This window comes from Symphalangus syndactylus, chromosome 3, assembly GCF_028878055.3.
Source record: "Symphalangus syndactylus isolate Jambi chromosome 3, NHGRI_mSymSyn1-v2.1_pri, whole genome shotgun sequence".
NCBI lineage: Eukaryota > Metazoa > Chordata > Mammalia > Primates > Hylobatidae > Symphalangus > Symphalangus syndactylus.
Window position 1 is genome coordinate 32708361 of NC_072425.2, and position 18983 is coordinate 32727343.

At 38.3% G+C, this 18983-nt stretch overlaps 1 protein-coding gene across 41 annotated transcripts in view; it reads left to right on the plus strand.

Moving 5' to 3' along the window:
* PTBP3 (polypyrimidine tract binding protein 3) overlaps positions 1 to 18983 on the plus strand; it is a 166185-nt gene that overhangs the window by 123729 nt on the left and 23473 nt on the right. For all 41 annotated transcript variants that reach the window (XM_055271470.2, XM_055271476.2, XM_063636110.1 and 38 more), the window contains 2 exons: positions 8527 to 8637; positions 10548 to 10722. In XM_055271470.2, the coding sequence (XP_055127445.1) occupies positions 8527 to 8637; positions 10548 to 10722 (286 nt within the window). The remainder of the gene's footprint in view (positions 1 to 8526; positions 8638 to 10547; positions 10723 to 18983) is intronic.

Consider the following 18983-nt stretch of genomic DNA (forward strand, 5'->3'; position numbering starts at 1 on the left):
AAGTGGCATTGAAGACTAATATGATCTTTAGCAGTGTTTGTTCCGGGGTTGCTATTGTAACATTGTAGCTATTGCTTTTATAAAAGATGTTCTTATGCCTATGTCCCAACACTGCCATCAGCCAGCAGCAAGTTTAGCTACAGTCATGTGGTCCTGTCTTATCATTTCATTTATCATCTCCCTAACCACAGTAACAGATTTTGTTTTTCCCTCAAGAGATCATGGTGACCTTCAGGTGAAGAGGACTAATTCTGAGTGTCCTCAGTAGCAAGTGCTGGGGTAGGACTCTCAGCCTTTCAGTTACAGCACTCACTTTTTAAACCCTCTTTTCCAGTGCTATTGAAATAAAACCAACTCCTTATGAAGGCCCCCAAATGCACACTTCTCTCCCATCTCTTTATCTTCATTACCTAATACTCTTCTGCTTATTTAACACCTGTCTTTTCTGGCACTGTCTCTCTCTCCCTACCTCCCTTCCCTGTTCCCCTGCTTAATTCTGTACTTAGTCCATTTCTGTCTTGTATTTCTTAGGCCGGGAACACTCTTTACCCAGGTAGTCACCTGGCAGGATCGACATCATTCAACTCTCAGCTCAAATGTTACCTCCTCAGGGAGCCTGAATCTAATTACATTAAGCAAGCCCTCCCCCCTGGCATTCTATCCCATCAGCCAACTAAGAGCCAGTCTGGCATAACAGTTACAGATACAAGGTCTGGAGCTAGTTTGAATCCTGACTCTACTGCCTCTATAGCCTTGGGCAAGTAACTTACCCCTTCTATTTTTTATAATGAAGATGATGTTCTCTCTCTTTTTTTTTTTTATTGCGAGGATTACATGAGTTAATACATTTAAAGTACTCATTAAATAGAACAGGGCCTGATACATATTAAGTACCCAAGAAAGGGTTGGGTGTGGTGGCTCACGCCTGTAATCCCAACACTTTGAGAGGCCAAGGCGGGTGGATGACTTGAGGTCAGGAGTTCAACTCCAGCCTAGCCAACATGCTGAAACCCTATCTCTTCTAAAAATATAAAAAATTAGCCGGGTGTGGTGGCATATATCTGTAGTTCCACCTATTCTGGAGGCTGAGGCAGGAGAATCACTTATACCCAGGAGGCTGAGATTGCAGTGAGCTGAGATCGCACCACTGCTCTCCAGCCTGGGCAGCAGAGCAAGACTCCATCTAAGTGCGCAAGAAGTGTTAGCTTTAATGATCAAATGCTAGTAAAGAGCAATGTAAGAAACTGGTTCTTTCTCTTGTAGTCTTGTGGGTAAGACACTAATTTCATAAATAATGGCATAAAATGTGATGAATATTATGGTAGGGGAATATACAGAAGTGTGGAGTTGGTTGTACCTGTTATAACTATTTAGCAAATTATTTTATTATATGCTGAAAATTGGTCCTGGCTGAACTGCTATCTAACATCTATAGAAACTAGTGTTCCTTTAGCTCATGGTAAGGGAATTGAGAGTGACTGAGATGGGATTGATGCTATTTTAGATGAAAGAAGTTAGGGAAAGTCTTTGCAATATGATATTTGAGCAGAGGCTTATAGGATGTGAAGATATAAGTTATGTGTGTATGTGGAGAAATAATGATCCAGTCCAAAAGAACAGCAAATGTAAGATGCCTAAGGTATGCTTGTTGTGTTCAAGTATCAGAAAGAAGGCTGGTGTCACTGGAATAGAGAGAGTAAGAAAGCCCTATGCGAGAGGGCATTAGAGCAGTGATGTTTCAAAGCTTTTTATAATTTCTTATACTAGGTAAGATGGGAAACCTTTGGAGGATTTTTAATGGAACAGTGAGATTATATCATTTATGTTTTAGCAGAATCACTCTTGTTGCTGTATTAAGAATAAACTGTGGCCAGGTGTGGTGGCTCACGCCTGTAATCCCAGCACTCTGGGAGGCCGAGGCCAATGGATCATCTGAGCTCAGGTGTTCAAGACCAGCCTGGGCAACATGGCAACACCCCATCTGTACCAAAAATACAAAAAATTAGCCAAGGGTGGTGGCACACACCTGTAGTCCCAGCTACTCAGGAGGCTGAGGTGGGAGGATAGCTTGAGCCCAGGAGGTGGAGGTTGCAGTGAACCGAGATTGTACCACTGCATTCCAGCCTGGATGACAGAGTGAAACCCTGCCTCCCCATCCTCCAGAAAAAATAAGCTGTATAGGGTTAAGTGGAGGCTCTTGTCCTACTTCAAGTGAGAGATGATGGTGGCCTGGGTGAGGGCATAGGCACTGGAAGTGGTGATTATGGATTTTTTTAAAATTAGAGATAGGGTCTTGCTATGTTACCCAGACTGGCCTTAAATAAATTCCTGGGCTCAAGAGATCATTCCACCCTATGAGAAGCTGGGGCTATAGTTACGGGCCACCTATACAGGCTTCTGTGGATATATTTTGAAAGATTTGCTGATAGATTGATTAGATGTGGTTCTGAAGGGAAAGGGAGTAATCAAGAATGCCTCCCAGATTTTGGACCTGAGCCTCTGGTAAAATGGAGCTAAGATGTAAAGACTGAGGTAAATAAATAATAGTAATAATAAAAAGACAAAGACAAAAAAAGATTTGGGGCAGGAGTTGGAGGTAGGCAGGAATCAAGAGTTTGATTTGAACATGTTAACTTAAGATACCTATTAGATATACAAGTGGGAGATGATAAATGGGAATTAAGTCTGGATTCAGGAAAGAATTCAGGCTGGAGATTTGGAAACCTTCAGCGTAGGTGTGGTACTTAAAGTCATTGGACTGGATGACATCATCTCAGAATATTTGTAGATAGAATTCATCAACTGATTCATTATGTAAATGCTGAATCCTGCATACTAAAAAGTGTCTTTGTGTATGAAAGAAGTAGCTCATAACGATGTTCTCATGTAATCCATTACTTCTGAGTACTCTTATACATGGGAATGGTTTTTGAGTGTCCAATAGATGAATCTCTTCTGGACAAAGGACCAATCTTTTTGAATTGTAATAAAGATAAATAACTTATAAAAGCTAGGCATTATGGTACTAAATAAAAGAATCAATCCTAGTGATACAAAATTCTGGTTCTTAAATCATATTATTTCATTGGCTACAAAAACTATTATGAACAAGTTGTGGCCAGTGTGCTTGATATTAAAAAAAAATTCTAATGTGAATACACTTTTTTTTTTTTTTTGAGACGGAGTCTCACTCTTATATCCCAGGCTGGAGTGTGGTGGTGCAATCTTGGCTCACTGCAATCTCCGCCTCCTGGGTTCAAGCAATTCTCCTGCCTCAGCCTCCTGAGTAGCTGGGATTACAGGCGCCCACCACCACGCCTGGCTAATTTTTGTACTTTTAGTGGAGAAGGGGTTTCGCCATGTTGGCCAGGCTGGTCTTGAACTCCTGACCTCAGGTGATCTGCCCACCTCAGCCTCCCGAAGTGCTGGGTTTACAGGCGTGAGCCTGGCCATGAATACACTTTTTACAAGTGGACATTTTCAGTTTCTGACAAATTCTACCTTTATAAAAAATCCCTCTGAAGATGAATTTTATCAGAATTTGATCTTTAGTATCTTCTTAGTCCTGTGTTACAGTCTGAAAATACTAAAATACACAGGAGATATCTGGAGTTGAGTATTTGTCCATATTTTTGACAGCAAAATATATTAGGGAAACAGAGTCAAAGACCTTATAATTCATAAAAATAGATTCATATATCAAACCTCCCTGAATTTTAATTTTTGATACCAAATCTGTTTAAAATTTACTATTTTGATAATTATGAAAAGGTGTTAAAAATCACACCTCAGGCATTCCTGGATCCCCTGATGTTGGTGCCCAGTTACTTTATTCAGAAGTATCATATTGTTTTTTGTACCTCCTCTCTCAGTGAATAGAATCCAGGGGACTAGAGTGCTATTGCTGGTTAGCCCATTCAGGCAAGTTCTGTTCTCTTAGCACATTCAGATAAAAACCACACAGCAAAACACCAAGCTGTCCCAGGATGTGCTTTAGGCCATTGTTGAAGTTAAATGAGAAAAGGAATGTAAACATTAACAAAATCTGAAAGGTGAGTGGAAATTAGGTTTTATAGCATAATTTAGTATAAAAATTTTCCAAACGTTAGAGCAAATTATCTTATTCCTTCACTAATGAGATATTTTACATCAAGAATATTTATTATTTTTTGAAATTGCTGACTTCCCTTGGGGTGAAAAGAAGTATTTTTTTAAAAAGAAAAAATGAAAGAAAAGCTTTAAAAAAAGGGAAAAAAATTACATATTGCCAGCTGGGTACAGTGGCTCATGCCTATAATCCCAGTACTTTGGGAGGCTAAGGTAGGAGAATCGTGTGAGGTCAGGAGTTTGAGACCAGCCTGGGTAAGGTAGCGAGACCCCATCTCTAAAAAAATTTAAAAATTAGCCATGCATGGTGGTATGTACCTGTAGTACTCTGGAGACTAAAGCAGGAGGATTGCTTGAGCCCAGGAGTTCAAGGTTATAGTGAACTATGATGGTGTCACTGCACACCATTACGGGTGACAGGGTGAGACCCTGTCTCTTAAAAAGGAAAAAAAATTGCATATTGCTATAATTCTCCAACCAGGTCTAGATATAATTCTTTATCAATTAATAATAAGCATTTTAGTCTATATCTCTTACATGCCAGGAATTGTACTTAATGATGCAGAAATGATTAAGACAAGGTATATTCCTTCAAGGAGCCTTCAGTCTAATTAAAGGAGACAGTTATATAAATAAATGTATAGTAGAGTAGAAGTACAACAGCAAGATAAATATATATATATTTTTGAGACGGAGTTTCTCTCTTATTGCCCAGGTTGGAGTGCAATGGCCTGATTTCAGCTCACTGCAACCTCCACCTCCCAGATTCAAGCGATTCTCCTGCCTCAGCCTCCCGAGTAGCTGGGATTACAGGCATGCGCCACCACGCCTGGCTAATTTTTGTATTTTTAGTAGAGATGGGGTTTCACCATGTTGGCCAGGCTGGTCTTGAACTCCTGACCTCAGGTGACCCACCCACCTCAGCCTCCCAAAGTGCTGGGATTTACAGGCGTGAGCCACTGCGCCCGGCTGATAAATATTTATATAAAACCAAGAAATAGATACAACTCGGGAAAAATAATGCTATAGGGATTTGGGGGAGGCTGAGAATTTTATGGTGGCATTGTTCCCTGAGCTGAGTTTTGGAAAAGATAAATGAAGGCTTACTAGCTGTTAAAACACATTTCTAGGAAAACGGAAAATCCTCATATATGGGCATAGAGGTCTGAAATCACTTGGTAAATTTGGAGAACTGTAGTGTTATACAAGAAGTGTCAGGAAGTGAGGTTTGAGAGATAAACCAGGGCAAGAGTGTTATGTTATATGAAGGAGCTTGGATTTTACCCTGTATATAAAGGGGAGGTAGTAAAGGATTTTAAGCACGGAAAAATATAATCTGCCTTATAATTTAGAATGCCGCCTGGGCTGTAGTAATGAAGAAGGGAGGTCAGACAGTTGTTATATTACACCCCCAACTTTTTTAAAGTCTAACATTACTCCTTTATTGAGAGAAAACGTTGAGTTGATGCATGTATAATACATACATTGATTCATGTCTTGCTGTAAGTGATTTAAGTGGCAAAATATATATAACATGAAATTTACTGTTTTAACTCTTTTTAATTGTATAGTTCAGTGACACTAAGTATATTCACATTGTTTTTCAACCATCACCAAATACCATGTCTCCAGAATTTTTTTCATCTTCCCAAACTGAAACTTTCTTTACCCATTAAACGGAACTCTTTATTCATCTACTCTCCTAGCCCCCAGCAATCACCAGTCTGTTTTCGGTCTCTGTGAGTTTGACTACACCTTAGGTTCCTCATGTAAGTGGAACTATGCAGTATGTGTGCTTTTGTGACTGGCGTATTTCACCTGGCATGATGAAGGTTCACCCATATTCAGAATTTTTCTCCTTTTTGAGGCTGAGTAATATTAAGTAGTATGTATATATCATATTTTGTTTATCCATTTATTCATTGATGAACACATTGGTTGCTTCCTGTTTTGGCTATTTTGTGTAATGCTGCAGTACACATGAGTATATGCATATCTCTTTGAGTCCCTGCTTTCAATTTTTTTGCTATATACCTAGAAATAAAATTGCTGGATCATACGGTAATTCTATTTTTAATTTTTTAAGGAAAGGTCATACTTTTTCCATAGTGGCTGTAACATTTTACATTTCTACCAACGTGCACAGGGGTTCCATTTTCTTCATATCCTCCCCAATATTTTATGGGTTTTAAAAAATTTTATAACTATCCTAATGCAAGTTAGTTGATATGTAGTCTTGATTTGCATTTGTCTAATGATTAGTGATATTGAGCATCTTTTTGTGGGCTTATTGGCTATTTGATTAGCTTCTTTGGAGAAATGTCTATTGAAGTCCTTTGCCTGTTTTTGGGTTGCATTGTTTGTATTGTCGTTGAGTTGCATGAGTTCTTTATCTGTTCTGGATCTTAACCCATTATCATATACATGATTGATTTCACTCTGTTGATAGTTTCCTTTGATGCACAAAAGTTTTTGATTTTGAGGTAGTCCAGTTTATCTATTTTTTCTTTCATTACCTGTGCTTTAGAATATTCTTTCTTTCATGTTTTTTTAACCACTAGACTACCAGGGAAGGATAGTTATTCTTGAGCATACTTTTTGAGAATTAAAAAGCAGGGCCAGGTATGGTGGCTCACACCTGTAATCCCGGCACTTTGGAAGCCCAAGATGGGAGGATAACTTGAGCTCAGGAGTTTGAGACCAGCCTGGCCAATAGAGTGAGACCTCATCTCTATAAAACCTTAAAAATAAAAAATTAGCCAGGTGTGGTGTAGTCCCAGCTACTTGGGAGGCTGAGATGGGAGGATCGTATGAGCCTGGGAAGGTGGAGCCTGCAGTGAGCCATGATTGTACCATAGTGGTTGGTAACCACAAAATCTTACCAGCCTAGGGAATACTTAACTTTTTAAATCTCAAAAGCAGAACAAATTCTTGTTTTAAGATTCAAATTTAAGATGGAGTGAATATTAGTTCATTTTCACACTGCTATAAAGATACTCTCTGAGACTGGGTAATTTATAAACAAAAAAGGTTTAATTGACTCACAGTTCTGCATGGCTGGGGAGGCTTCAGGAAACTTACAGTCATGGCAGAAGGCGAAGGGGAAGCCAGGACCTTCTTCACATGGTGGCAGCAGAGAGAGATCGCGCAGGGGAAACTGCCACTTTTTTTTTTTTTTTTTTTTTTTCTGAGACGGAGTCTCGCTCTGTCGCCCAGGCTGGAGTGCAGTGGCGCAATCTCGGCTCACTGCAAGCTCCGCCTCCCGGGTTCACGCCATTCTCCTGCCTCAGCCTCTCTGAGTAGCTGGGACTACAGGCGCCCGCCACCACGCCCGGCTAATTTTTTTTGTATTTTTAGTAGAGACGGGGTTTCACCGTGGTCTCGATCTCCTGACCTTGTGATCCGCCCGCCTCAGCCTCCCAAAGTGCTGGGATTACAAACGTGAGCCACTGCGCCCGGCCGGAAACTGCCACTTTTAAACCATCAGATCTCTTGAGAACTCCCTCACTATCAGGAGAACAACAAAGGGGAAACTGCCCCCATGATCCAGTCACCTCCCACCAGGTCTCGCTTTTGACATGTGGGGAATCACAATTTGAGATGAGATTTGGGTGGTGACACAGAGCCAAACCATATCAACAGAGGAAAACTAAATATATTGTTGTTTTATCCCCCCTATTTAGTCTTTCAGAAATGAGTTACTATTAATAGTAACTCTAGCTGTGAGCCCTGTGGTGCTGAGGTAGAACATGTATTGTGAGGATGTTGGTGTCAGGAAGCCTTCCCCTCACTCTTTTCTTCTCAAAAGACACTTCAGAAAGGCCTTCTTTGGCCGCCACTCTTGCACTGTCTCAGCTTGCGTTCTGATTCATGCTCACCCCTTCCCTTTTATTTTTATTCATAAGACTTTTAAAAATCACCAGATATTAGGATATTTGTCAAATGTTTATTGTCTGTCTTCATGTGGACATAGACTTTTGTCTCTGTTTTGTTTACTGCTGTCTTTCCAAATATTTGGTGAATTAATAGAGCAGCCTCTAGTTGAACATCTTCTAGTGGCTACAGAAATCTCAAAAAGTAGATGATTCTTCACAGGGTGAAATAGTTGGTCCATGACTCCCACTTTTATTCATATGTTTTGTAACACATCTCATGCTATTGATTATTGTAGTTTCCTATTTTAATACTGTACCATTTATATATGCCATAAAATAGGCCAGTGCCTGTTGTGTACTGGGCATTGTTCTAAGATAGTCATGGGTATTGAAATGTTAATGTTTTAGGCTTAAGTCATTTTGGTACCAAAGTTTTCAAGAGAAAATTTTCATTTAAAAGGATTTATGAACAAGTTGTATTTATAAAGGTACATTAGTTTAATACTTTTCTTTTACATTTAACCTAATGTGAACTGTTTTCCAGATATTTTCTAAATTTGGCACAGTCTTGAAGATTATCACCTTTACAAAGAATAATCAGTTTCAAGCCTTGCTTCAGTATGCTGACCCAGTAAATGCACATTATGCCAAAATGGTAATTATGATCTTTGTTTCATTTTTCAATTATTAATCACTCCAGTGATACCTTCTCTTGTGCCCCACTTTACCATGTGTTTTTTTAAAAAATTGTGGCAAAATATACATAATGTTTACCATTTTAGTCGTTTTAAAGTGTATGATTCCATGTATTTTTTTTCTAAGCTAAAAATCATTACTTCTTCATATGAAATGATCTCAAATCTCCTGTCACCTCTCACATCTCTGAGACGCAGGTCCCGTTTGTCATGTTTAAAGTCTAGAATTGAACACAGTACTCCTCACATAAGCTAATAGAGCCATCATTACCCTCGTGCTTTCATTTACTTCTGCCATCCAAGTACTAACCAGGCCCGACCCTGCTTAACTTCTGAGCTCAGATGAGATCAGGTGCATTCAGGGTGGTATGGCTGTAGACCATTTACTTCTGTTAAATCAGTCAGAGATTGATTTCACCATTTTTGCAGCTGTATTCAATGTTTATTCCTGTTGAGCTCTAAATTGGTGGAGATACTAAATCTTAGGAAATATGCTGCTGTCATTTCATGTTGTCTTTTTTTTTTTTTTTTTTAGTACGTGAAAGCCTATTTTGACAAGATACAAAGCTTGACATTCAGTTCAGTTATCTTAGACATACCTTCTGTTGATATCTATCCCTGACACTAATTTCATCTTGTAGCACTTTTTGCTAGTCATTTCTAGTTTTTGGTCAAAGATGAGGACTGAGGCTTGTGGTACTTTTGTGTACCACACAGTGTCTGGCACTCGATTGGGAGTACAGCCTTTATATTTGCTGTACCGTGAACTTGGATATATTATTTTGTACCTTTATGATGGCATACTTGTTAATTACCATTATTATAAATCAGGATATATATATATGTTTTATTTTTATGTGCTTTGCTTTCTGATATCTATTTTTATAAATTCAAGCATTTGTAAAAGTCATAAGTGGCCACAAATACCCTTAGGTAAATTTTTATTCTTGCAAAGGAAGGGGTTGCTAATCTTTTTTTTATTTATTTATTTGTTTATTTTTTTATTTTTGAGACGGAGTCTCGCTCTGTCGCTCAGGCTGGAGTGCAGTGGCGCGATCTCGGCTCACTGCAAGCTCCGCCTCCCGGGTTCATGCCATTCTTCTGCCTCAGGCTCCCAAGTAGCTGGGACTACAGGCGCCCGCCAACACGCCCGGCTAATTTTTTGTATTTTTAGTAGAGACGGGGTTTCACCGTGTTAGCCAGGATGGTCTCAATCTCCTGACCTCATGATCCGCCCGCCTCGGCCTCCCAAAGTGCTGGGATTACAGGCTTGAGCCACTGCGCCCGGCGGGGTTGCTAATCTTTGGTCACAACTGACTCCACGTCTTCCTCAGTTTATTATTTAAAGTATTACAAAGTAAATTTACAAGAGAAAAAAATAAGTGGTAGGTAATATTTTATATATTGTGGCTCTGACAGGTACCATTTACAAAAGCTTTGTTTCATCCTAACAAAGCTTATACATGCTAGTGTAATGTGAATTATACTAAAATGAATTAAAATGAAATGTAAAATCAGAGTATCTTAAAACTTTTGGTATAGGCAAAATAATCATAATAATAGTGAACATTTCTATGATAGACAGTAGTTTTCCAATCTTTCACATTTCTCCTCTCTTATTTGATCTTACCACAGACAAGATAAATATTAACAGTCTTATTTTACAGATGAAAGCTGAGACTTAGAGATTTTCTTTTTCTCTCTTAGGCTCATAGTTAATGACTGTGAGGTAAAAGTAAACCCAAGACTTTGGCTTTTTAGTTAGTGCTTTCTGCTTTACACCTGATTGCCACTCTTTGTCAAAGTATAGGCTTCTTCGTTATCAGTGTTGTTGTCTTGCCAAAACCAGTCCCTTTCTTACACGCTTTAGGCTCTGGATGGCCAGAATATCTATAATGCGTGCTGCACTCTGCGCATTGACTTCTCCAAGCTCACCAGCCTTAATGTGAAATATAATAATGACAAAAGCAGAGACTTCACTCGCTTAGACCTTCCTACTGGTGATGGCCAGCCATCCCTTGAACCCCCTATGGCTGCTGCTTTTGGTGAGTAGTTCTTTTTTGGGTCACAAAGCAAATTTTCTGAAGTTACAAGTTTCATTTATTAAGCCATATATGTTTATAAGCCTTTTTCTTCTTGAATTCTCTCAGGATTTATAAAGGAAAGCAAGAATCCTGGAATGAAGTATACCCATTAATTAAATATTAATATTAGGAGGTTCTGTTGACAAAACAAATGAATATCTGAAATAGAGTTACAAATTTATTTTCTAACATTGATACTACTCATTCTTTAAAAGCCACAAACCATTTGCTTCAAATTAGTAGTCTTATTAACATTAATTTAAATATGCTAGTTTATAGCCAGAATAATTTTGCCATATATGCTCTTGAGAAAAATACTTTTCCTTTTTTAAGTAGTGATATTTTATATCAAGCTTAAATGAATAATGTGATCTTTTATTCAAAGAAGATTTATTTTGTTTTGTTTCCTAAACTTTAGAACTTCCAGCTGTATCTTAAGCTTGTGTGAAGTTGCATTTTGCATTAGTAAAAATACAGCCTTCTAAATTGTCTCTGCAAATTGTAGCTTTGAAGAGCCTCCCTCTTTTATTTAAAGTAAACCTCTTAAGGAAAAAGCAATGAATGGCCCAGTTTGAATATCTTATTAGGTTAGTGTGTGCTACTTTTGGTTTCACAGTTCTCAAAAGTGTGGTTTATTATTTAGCTAAAGTATTACTACCTTTTGTGATTGATTTTTCCTTTCCCAAATAACACCATAAAATATTGCTAGTTGGGACTTTAAGTAGTATTTAGTTCATCATGTTTTATAGGTGAAAAAATTAAAAGAATTAAGACAACAAATTATAAAATTAAGACAACCAAATGATTGTCCAAACTCTTCTAAAAAATAGTTCATTACTTTAAAGTAAAAGCTTTTTTATTATTTGTAATTTAAAAAGCCAAGGGAATGATTCAATGCATCTTTCTAATATTGACAAAATGTCTGTTTTGGCTTCTTTGACCAAATTTTTGTGTTTTGTATTTGTTACCAGCTCCTAACTTACTTATGTGATTTGGCAGTGACAAAGGTCTTTGTCATTACCATTTTAATAACAAATGATAGAAATATTTGGGGCAAAAAAAAAAAATACTGGGGCAAATTAAAGTTTGCCAGAACTCAGGTGTCAAATGTAAGAATTCACTTATTCTAATAATTGATTATATACTGTTGGTGCAATTAATGTTCTGTATTATGAGAGGAGGACATTTTAAAAATATGTTAAGAATTTTGATTTCTGAATATAAAATATTAGAATGTTCATATCCTTTCTCATTAATGTTACTAATAAATCCTTAGTCACTGGAAAATAATGTCTACATCCTAAAAAAGTGATTCATCAGAGAGAGAACAATGCACTTTATATATTGTGTGAAAGTTTCTCTACTTTGCCTATCAGTAATATTTGACACAGTTTCACTATTCCCTTCTTTTTTCTTTTGGCTTCTGAAACACCAGTCTCCTTACTTTCTTCCTACTTCACTGGCTGTTGTTTCTCTTTTAAAGGTTTCCCTTTACAGTTTCTAGGGCTGAGTCGTAAGCACTATGTCCTTGCTTTTAGTGACATTTGTTTTACCTATAGAAAAGCTTATAAAACACATAAGTATATAAACACCCATGTGATTACCACCCAGGTTAAGAAATAAAATATTTATACATACTGAAGAAGCACCCTGTGTACCTTTCTTCATCAATTTTGTTCACTCTCCTTCCCCCAAGATAACCACAGTCCCAAATTTGATAATTAGTCTCTTGCTTTTCTGTTTTCCTGTTGTTTTTTTACCACTCATTATATATCCCTAAATGCAACTTAAAATTTTTTTAAAGCATTCAGTACTTTAAAGCATTAAAAAAATTTTAAAGCTGTATTTAGAACTTTACATAAATGGACTCATGCTGGTTTTCTTTTGTGACTTTATTTGCCCTGTATGTCTTTGGTGATTCATCCATATTCATACATGTGGCTATTGCTCATTCATTCTCAGTATGGTCAAGTCTATAGTATCCCATTGGAAGAATAACATATCATGGTGTGTTTATCCGTTTTATTGTTGATAAATATTTTGGTTGTTTTAGTTTGATGCTACTATGAACATTCTTTCCTGCTGGACAAGAGTTTTATCTAAGAAGTACATAGGAAAGGAATTGTTGGGTCAGAGAGAACATATTTCTTTAGTTTTATTACATAATGCCAGTTTTTAAAGTGATTGCACCAGTTTATAACTGCATTGTGAGATTAAAAAAAATTTTTTTAAGCCATCTCCTACTGAAAGGAGTGAGATTAAAAAAAATTTTTTTTATTTTAGTGTATGGTAAATGTTATCTTAACATAGTTTCACTTGCATTTTCCTAATTACTAATGAGGTTGAACATATTTTTGTTTATTATTCATCCTCATAAATTTTCTGTTCTATTTATTTATTATTTATTACACAAATAAGTTCTTCAGTGGTGATTTCTGAGATTTTGGTGCACCCATCACCCAAGCAGTGTACACTGAACCCAATGTGTAGTCTTTTACCTCTCACCCCCATCCCTGTGCAATTCTTTTGTCTATTTTTGTGTTTTATTTATCCTTTTTTTCTTACTTAGTTGTAGGAATTCATGATGTATTCCAGATACTAGTCCATTGTTTGTTATATGGGTTGCAAATAGTTTCTCCCAGTTTTGACTTGTTGATTTATTCTCTTAATGATACTTTTATGTAGTCAAGTTTATTTCTTATTTCCTTTATATTTGTGCTTTTTTGTGTGTCTTATTTAAGAACTCCTTTGTGATATAAGGTCATAAATATGTTTACTTATATTCTAAAGTTTATGGTGTTTTAGTAATAATTTAAACTTTGAAATTAAATTTTGTCTGAAATTAAGTTGCAAGAGTAGTACAAAGAACTTCTATGTATCTGTTATTCAGATTGCCCTATTATTAACATCATGCCATATTTACTTTATCATCTGAGTATTTATGTGTATGTATGTATGTATGTATATACATATATAATATATACACTACCTATATTTGTGTATGCATGTGTGTGTATATTTGTTTTCCCCCACCTCCGAACCACTTAAGTTGCAGATATGGTGTCCCTTTATGTCTAAATTAATCATTGTGTATTTACTAAGAACAAAGACATTCTTACTAAATACAGTTTACCTATCAAAGTTAGGAAATTAACATCTATACAGTCCTTTAATCCATAGACTTTTTGTTTTTTTGAGATAGTCTTTCTCTGTCATCGAGGCTAGAGTGCAGTGGCATGATCATAGCTCATTGTAGCCTTGACCTTGGGCTCAAGCGATCCTCCTGCCTTAGCCTCCAAAGTAGCTAGACTGAAGGCGAGAAACACTACATCTGGCTTTTTTTTTTTTTTTCGTTTTTTGTGGAGATGGAGTCTTGCTGTTTCAACCAGGCCAGTTTCAAACTCCTGGGCTCAAGTGATCCTCCCACCTCAGCCTCCCAAAGTGCCAGTTGTGAAAATAATGACTTTTATGACATAATTTTTTCTGGTAAAGATCCAAACAAGTATTGGGCTAATTTATTTGTCATGTCTCTTTTGAGTCATTTAATTCAGAACATTTCTTTATTCTGTATTTTTCATAACTATTGTTATTTATTTATTTTTGCGACAGGGACTTAATCTGTTGCCCAGGCTGAAGTGCAGTGATGTGATCACAGCTAACTGCAACCTCAGCCTCCAGGGCTCAAGTGATCCTTGTACCTCAGCCTCCTGGGTAGCTGGGACTACAGGCACTTGCCATCATAACTGGCTAATTTTTATTTTTATTTTTATTTTCTTGTAGAGACAGAGTCTCACTGTGTCGTCCAGGTTGGACTGTTGGATTTTTGAAGAGTCTAGGGAGGGTATTTTTTGTAGAACATTTTTCAATATAGATGTCTTGGTTTTCCTCATCATTGTATACATTTTTGAGCAGAAATACTGTAGAAATAATTTTGTGTTTTTCCTACCTCATTACATTAGGAGACACATGATGTTAATTTATCCTTTTTCTTATGGTGTTAGCTTTGATCACTTATTAAAGTGGTCTTGCAAGTTTCTTCCCCTGTAACGTTACTATTTTTCCCTTTGTAACGAATTTACTGGTTGAGGCGATAAAAATACCGTTCTTACCACTTTTCACCTTTTCTTTCTTTTTTTTTTTTTTTTTGAGACGGAGTCCTGCTCTGTCTCCCAGGCTGGAGTGCAGTGGCGCAATCTCAGCTCACTGCTAGCTCCGCCTCCCGGGTTCATGCCATTCTCCTGCCTCAACCTCCCGAGTAGCTGGGACTACAGGCGCCTGCCACCACGTCTGGCTAGTTTTTTGTATTTTTAGTAGAGACAGGCTTTCACCGTGTTAGCCAGGATGATCTCGATCTCCTGACCTCGTGATCCACCTGCCTCAGCCTTCCAAAGTGCTGGTATTACAAGTGTGAGCCACCGCGCCCGGCCTACCTTTTATTTTTCACATCTGTTGCCAAAATTATTTGTTACTGTGATGGTTGCCATGAGATAATTTGCTGATTCCATCATTTCTTCTACCTTTATTGGCTAGCATTTTATTATAAAGAATGTTTTTCTTGGCTGGGTGCGGTGGCTCACACGTGTAATCTTTGCACTTTGGGAGGCTGAGGCGGGTGGATCACTTGAGGTTGGGAGTTCGAGACCATCCTGGCCAACATGGTGAAACCCTGTCTCTACTAAAAATACAAAAATGAGCCAGGCGTGGTGGCACGTGCCTGTAGTCCCAGCTACTGGGGGGCTGAGGCAGGAAAATTGCTTGAACCTGGGAGGCGGAGGCTGCAGTGAACCAAGATGCTGCTACTGCATTCCAGCCTGGGCGACAGAGCAAGACTGTGTCTCAAAAAAAAAAAAAAAAAAAGTTTTTCTCGGCTTAGGAGAGTGGCTCACACCTGTAATCCCAGCACTTTTGAGAGGATGAGGTTTCTTATCATCACTTTCTTTTTTTTTTTTTTGAGACGGAGTCTCGCTCTGTCGCTCAGGCTGGAGTGCAGTGGCGCCATCTTGGCTCACTGCAAGCTCCGCCTCCTGGGTTCACGCCATTCTCCTGCGTCAGCCTCCCGAGTAGCTGGGACTACAGGCACCCGCCACCACGCCTGGCTAATTTTTTTGTATTTTTAGTAGAGACGGGGTTTCACCATGTTAGCTAGGATGGTCTCGATCTCCTGAGCTCGTGATCCACCCGCCTTGGCCTCCCAAAGTGCTGGGATTACAGGCGTGAGCCACTGCGCCCGGCCCATCACTTTCATTCATTTATTTCATGTCAATAAGGACTCATAGATTCTTACTTTATTCTACAGGTTATAATTTCTTACTATCGTTTTTCATTTTTTTCAAATTGCCCCTGCTTTGGCCAGTAGGATCCCGTTCACACTGGCTCTGTGGCCTTTTGACATGACACCATCATAATTGGAGCACTCCCTTTCTTTCTGGCACTAGATATTCCAGATCTTCTTTACCCAACCTGGCACTGGAATCAGTCATTTCTTCAATGAGCCCTGGTTTCTTTTAGGGGAAAATGGTTATTTAAAAATCAATACCTAAACATTAGATGTGCTCCTTGATAATACGGCATGACTAAATGGAAATGACTAGGACATGTGTCTATGTTTGCTTCATAAATATGTTTCTGTGTGTGTGTGTGTGTATTTTAAAAAACAAATTTTAACTGAAAACCCTGATTCCAGTCCATCACTCTTTACATATCGATAACTCTCCAAGAATAAGAAATCTGTTTCCCATTAGCCTCAACATGTTTACTTATTTGCTTAATCTTAGATTACACAGAAATGGTTTCGGAATTGCAAACACATACTACTAACTTGAGTTTTTGTTTGTTTGTTTTTGTTTTTGAGGCAGAGTCTCGCTCTGCCCAGGCTGGAGTGCAGCGGTATAATCTGGGCTCCCTGCAACCTTTGCCTCCCGGATTCAAGCAGTTCTCATGCCTCAGCCTCCTGAGTAGCTGGGACTACAGATGTGCACCACCACACCTGGCTAAATTTTTTGTAGAGACAGGGTTTTGCCATGTTGGCCAGGCTGGTCTTGAACTCCTGACCTCAAGTGATCTGCCCGCCTCGGCCTCCCAAAGTGCTGGGATTACAGGTGTGAGCCACTGTACCCGGCCGAGCTTAATACTTACAAGACTTGTTTTTCTGGGCATTGCTACATTGGTCTGGTTGTCCCCGTTTGTCATTACCAGAAGTTTGAATCTCTGCTAAAGTCTTTTTTATCTTACTCTTATTCAAGACTATCTTGGCAATTGTTGACCATTTGTATTTCTTAAGCATTTTAAGATCAGCTTGTTGAGTTCCAAAAAAAAAAAAAGGCAGCAACAGTAGCTATTGGGGTTTTGATTGGGATTACATTGAATTTACAAATGAGTTGAAGATAATTGACATCATTACAATAGAATCTTCCAGTCTTTGAATATTGTGCATCTGTCCATTCATTTGGACTTTTTTTTTTTGAGATAGGATTTTGCTCAGTCGTCTAGGCTGAAGTGCAATGGTGCAATCATGGTTTCACTGCAGCCTTGACCTCCAGGCTCAGGCAATGCTCCCACCTCGGCCTCCTGAGTAGCCAGGACCACAGGCACACATCACCATGCTCTGCTAATTAAAAAAAAATTTTTTTTTTAGAGGTAGGGTCCCTCTGTATTACCTAGATTGGTCTAAAACTCCTGGTCTCAAGTGATCCTCCGACCTCTGCTTCCCAAAGCACTAGGATTACCAGCGTGAGCCACTGCAGCCTGGATGTTTGTTAATGTCTTTCAGTAAAGTTGGGTGACTTTTCTCCTTAAAGATTTGGACGTTTTTTGTTGCATTTATTCCTGAGAACTTTTTTTTTTTTTTTTGAGACAGTCTCACTCTGTTGCCCAGGCTGGAGTGCAGTGTCGTGATCTCAGCTCACTACAACCTCCGCCTCCCAGGTTCAAGCAATTGTCTTGCCTCAGCCTCCCGAAGCTGGGACGATAGGCTCATGCCACCACGCCTGGCTAATTTTTTGTATTTTTAGTAGAGATGGGGTTTCACCGTGTTAGCTAGGATGGTCTTGATCTCCTGACCTCGTGATCCACCTGTCTTGGCCTCCCAAAGTGCTGGGATTACAGGTGTGAGCCACTGTGCCTGGCTATTCCTGAGAACTTCTTACTTTTACTTTTATTTTACATGGCATAGTGTGGTATCTAAGAACCATACTTTTTGTATTCTGATTTTGGACCTATTATTTATGAGCTGTGTAATCTTGGGCAAGTTACTTAACTACTCTACATTTCTCTTTCTATGTGTAATGTGTAACAGTTCTTAACTGGTAGGGTTGTGAATATTAAATGTGCTCACGTACATGAAGAGTTTAAAATGATACCTAACATAAGCCCAATGTAAGTTTGAAGTATCATTATTGTTTTGTTTTCTAACTGTTGGTAATATAGAAATACAACATTGTTATCTCTTGATTTCATAACTCAGAAACCCTGATAAATTCTTATGAATTCCAATAATTTACCTGTGGATTCTTTTTACATTTCAATATAGACAGTCATATCATCTACAGATAATGTCAGTTTATATCCTTTCTTCTAATCCCTGGGGCTTTTTTTATATGTTGAGACAGAGTCTCGATCTGTCGCCCAGGTTGGAGTGCAGTTGCACAATCTTAGCTCACTCCAACCTCTGCCTCCCGGGTTCAAGCAATTCTCATGCCTCAGCCTTCTGAGTAGCGGGATTATAGGTGTCTGCCACCACGTCTAGCTAATTTTTTGTATTTTTAGTAGAGATGGGGTTTCACCATGTTGGCCAGCCTGGTCTCAAATGCCTCACCTCAAGTGATCCACCCATCTTAGCCCCCCAAAATACTGGGATTATAGACGTGAGCCACTGCACCTGGCCTAATCCCTGGGACTTTAATTCTTTTTCTTGCTTAAGTAAGATAGACCAAACTTCTAAAATTAATATAGTAATGGGAAAAGAAAGCATTTAGAATAGAGCTGCTGAAAACTTTTTTCTTTTTAAGCTGTAAAACTTAATATAGAGCTGCAGTAATCAAGCCAGTTTGGTAATGTCAGAAGGATAGATATATAGATTAATGGAGCATATTAGAGAAGCTAGAAATAGATCCACAGATGTGGTCAATTGATTTTCAACAAAGTTGCTAATCTAATCCACTAGGGAAAGGGAAAATCTTTCAACAAGTGAGTTTTGTGTAAGTGGATATTGGTATTTGGGATAA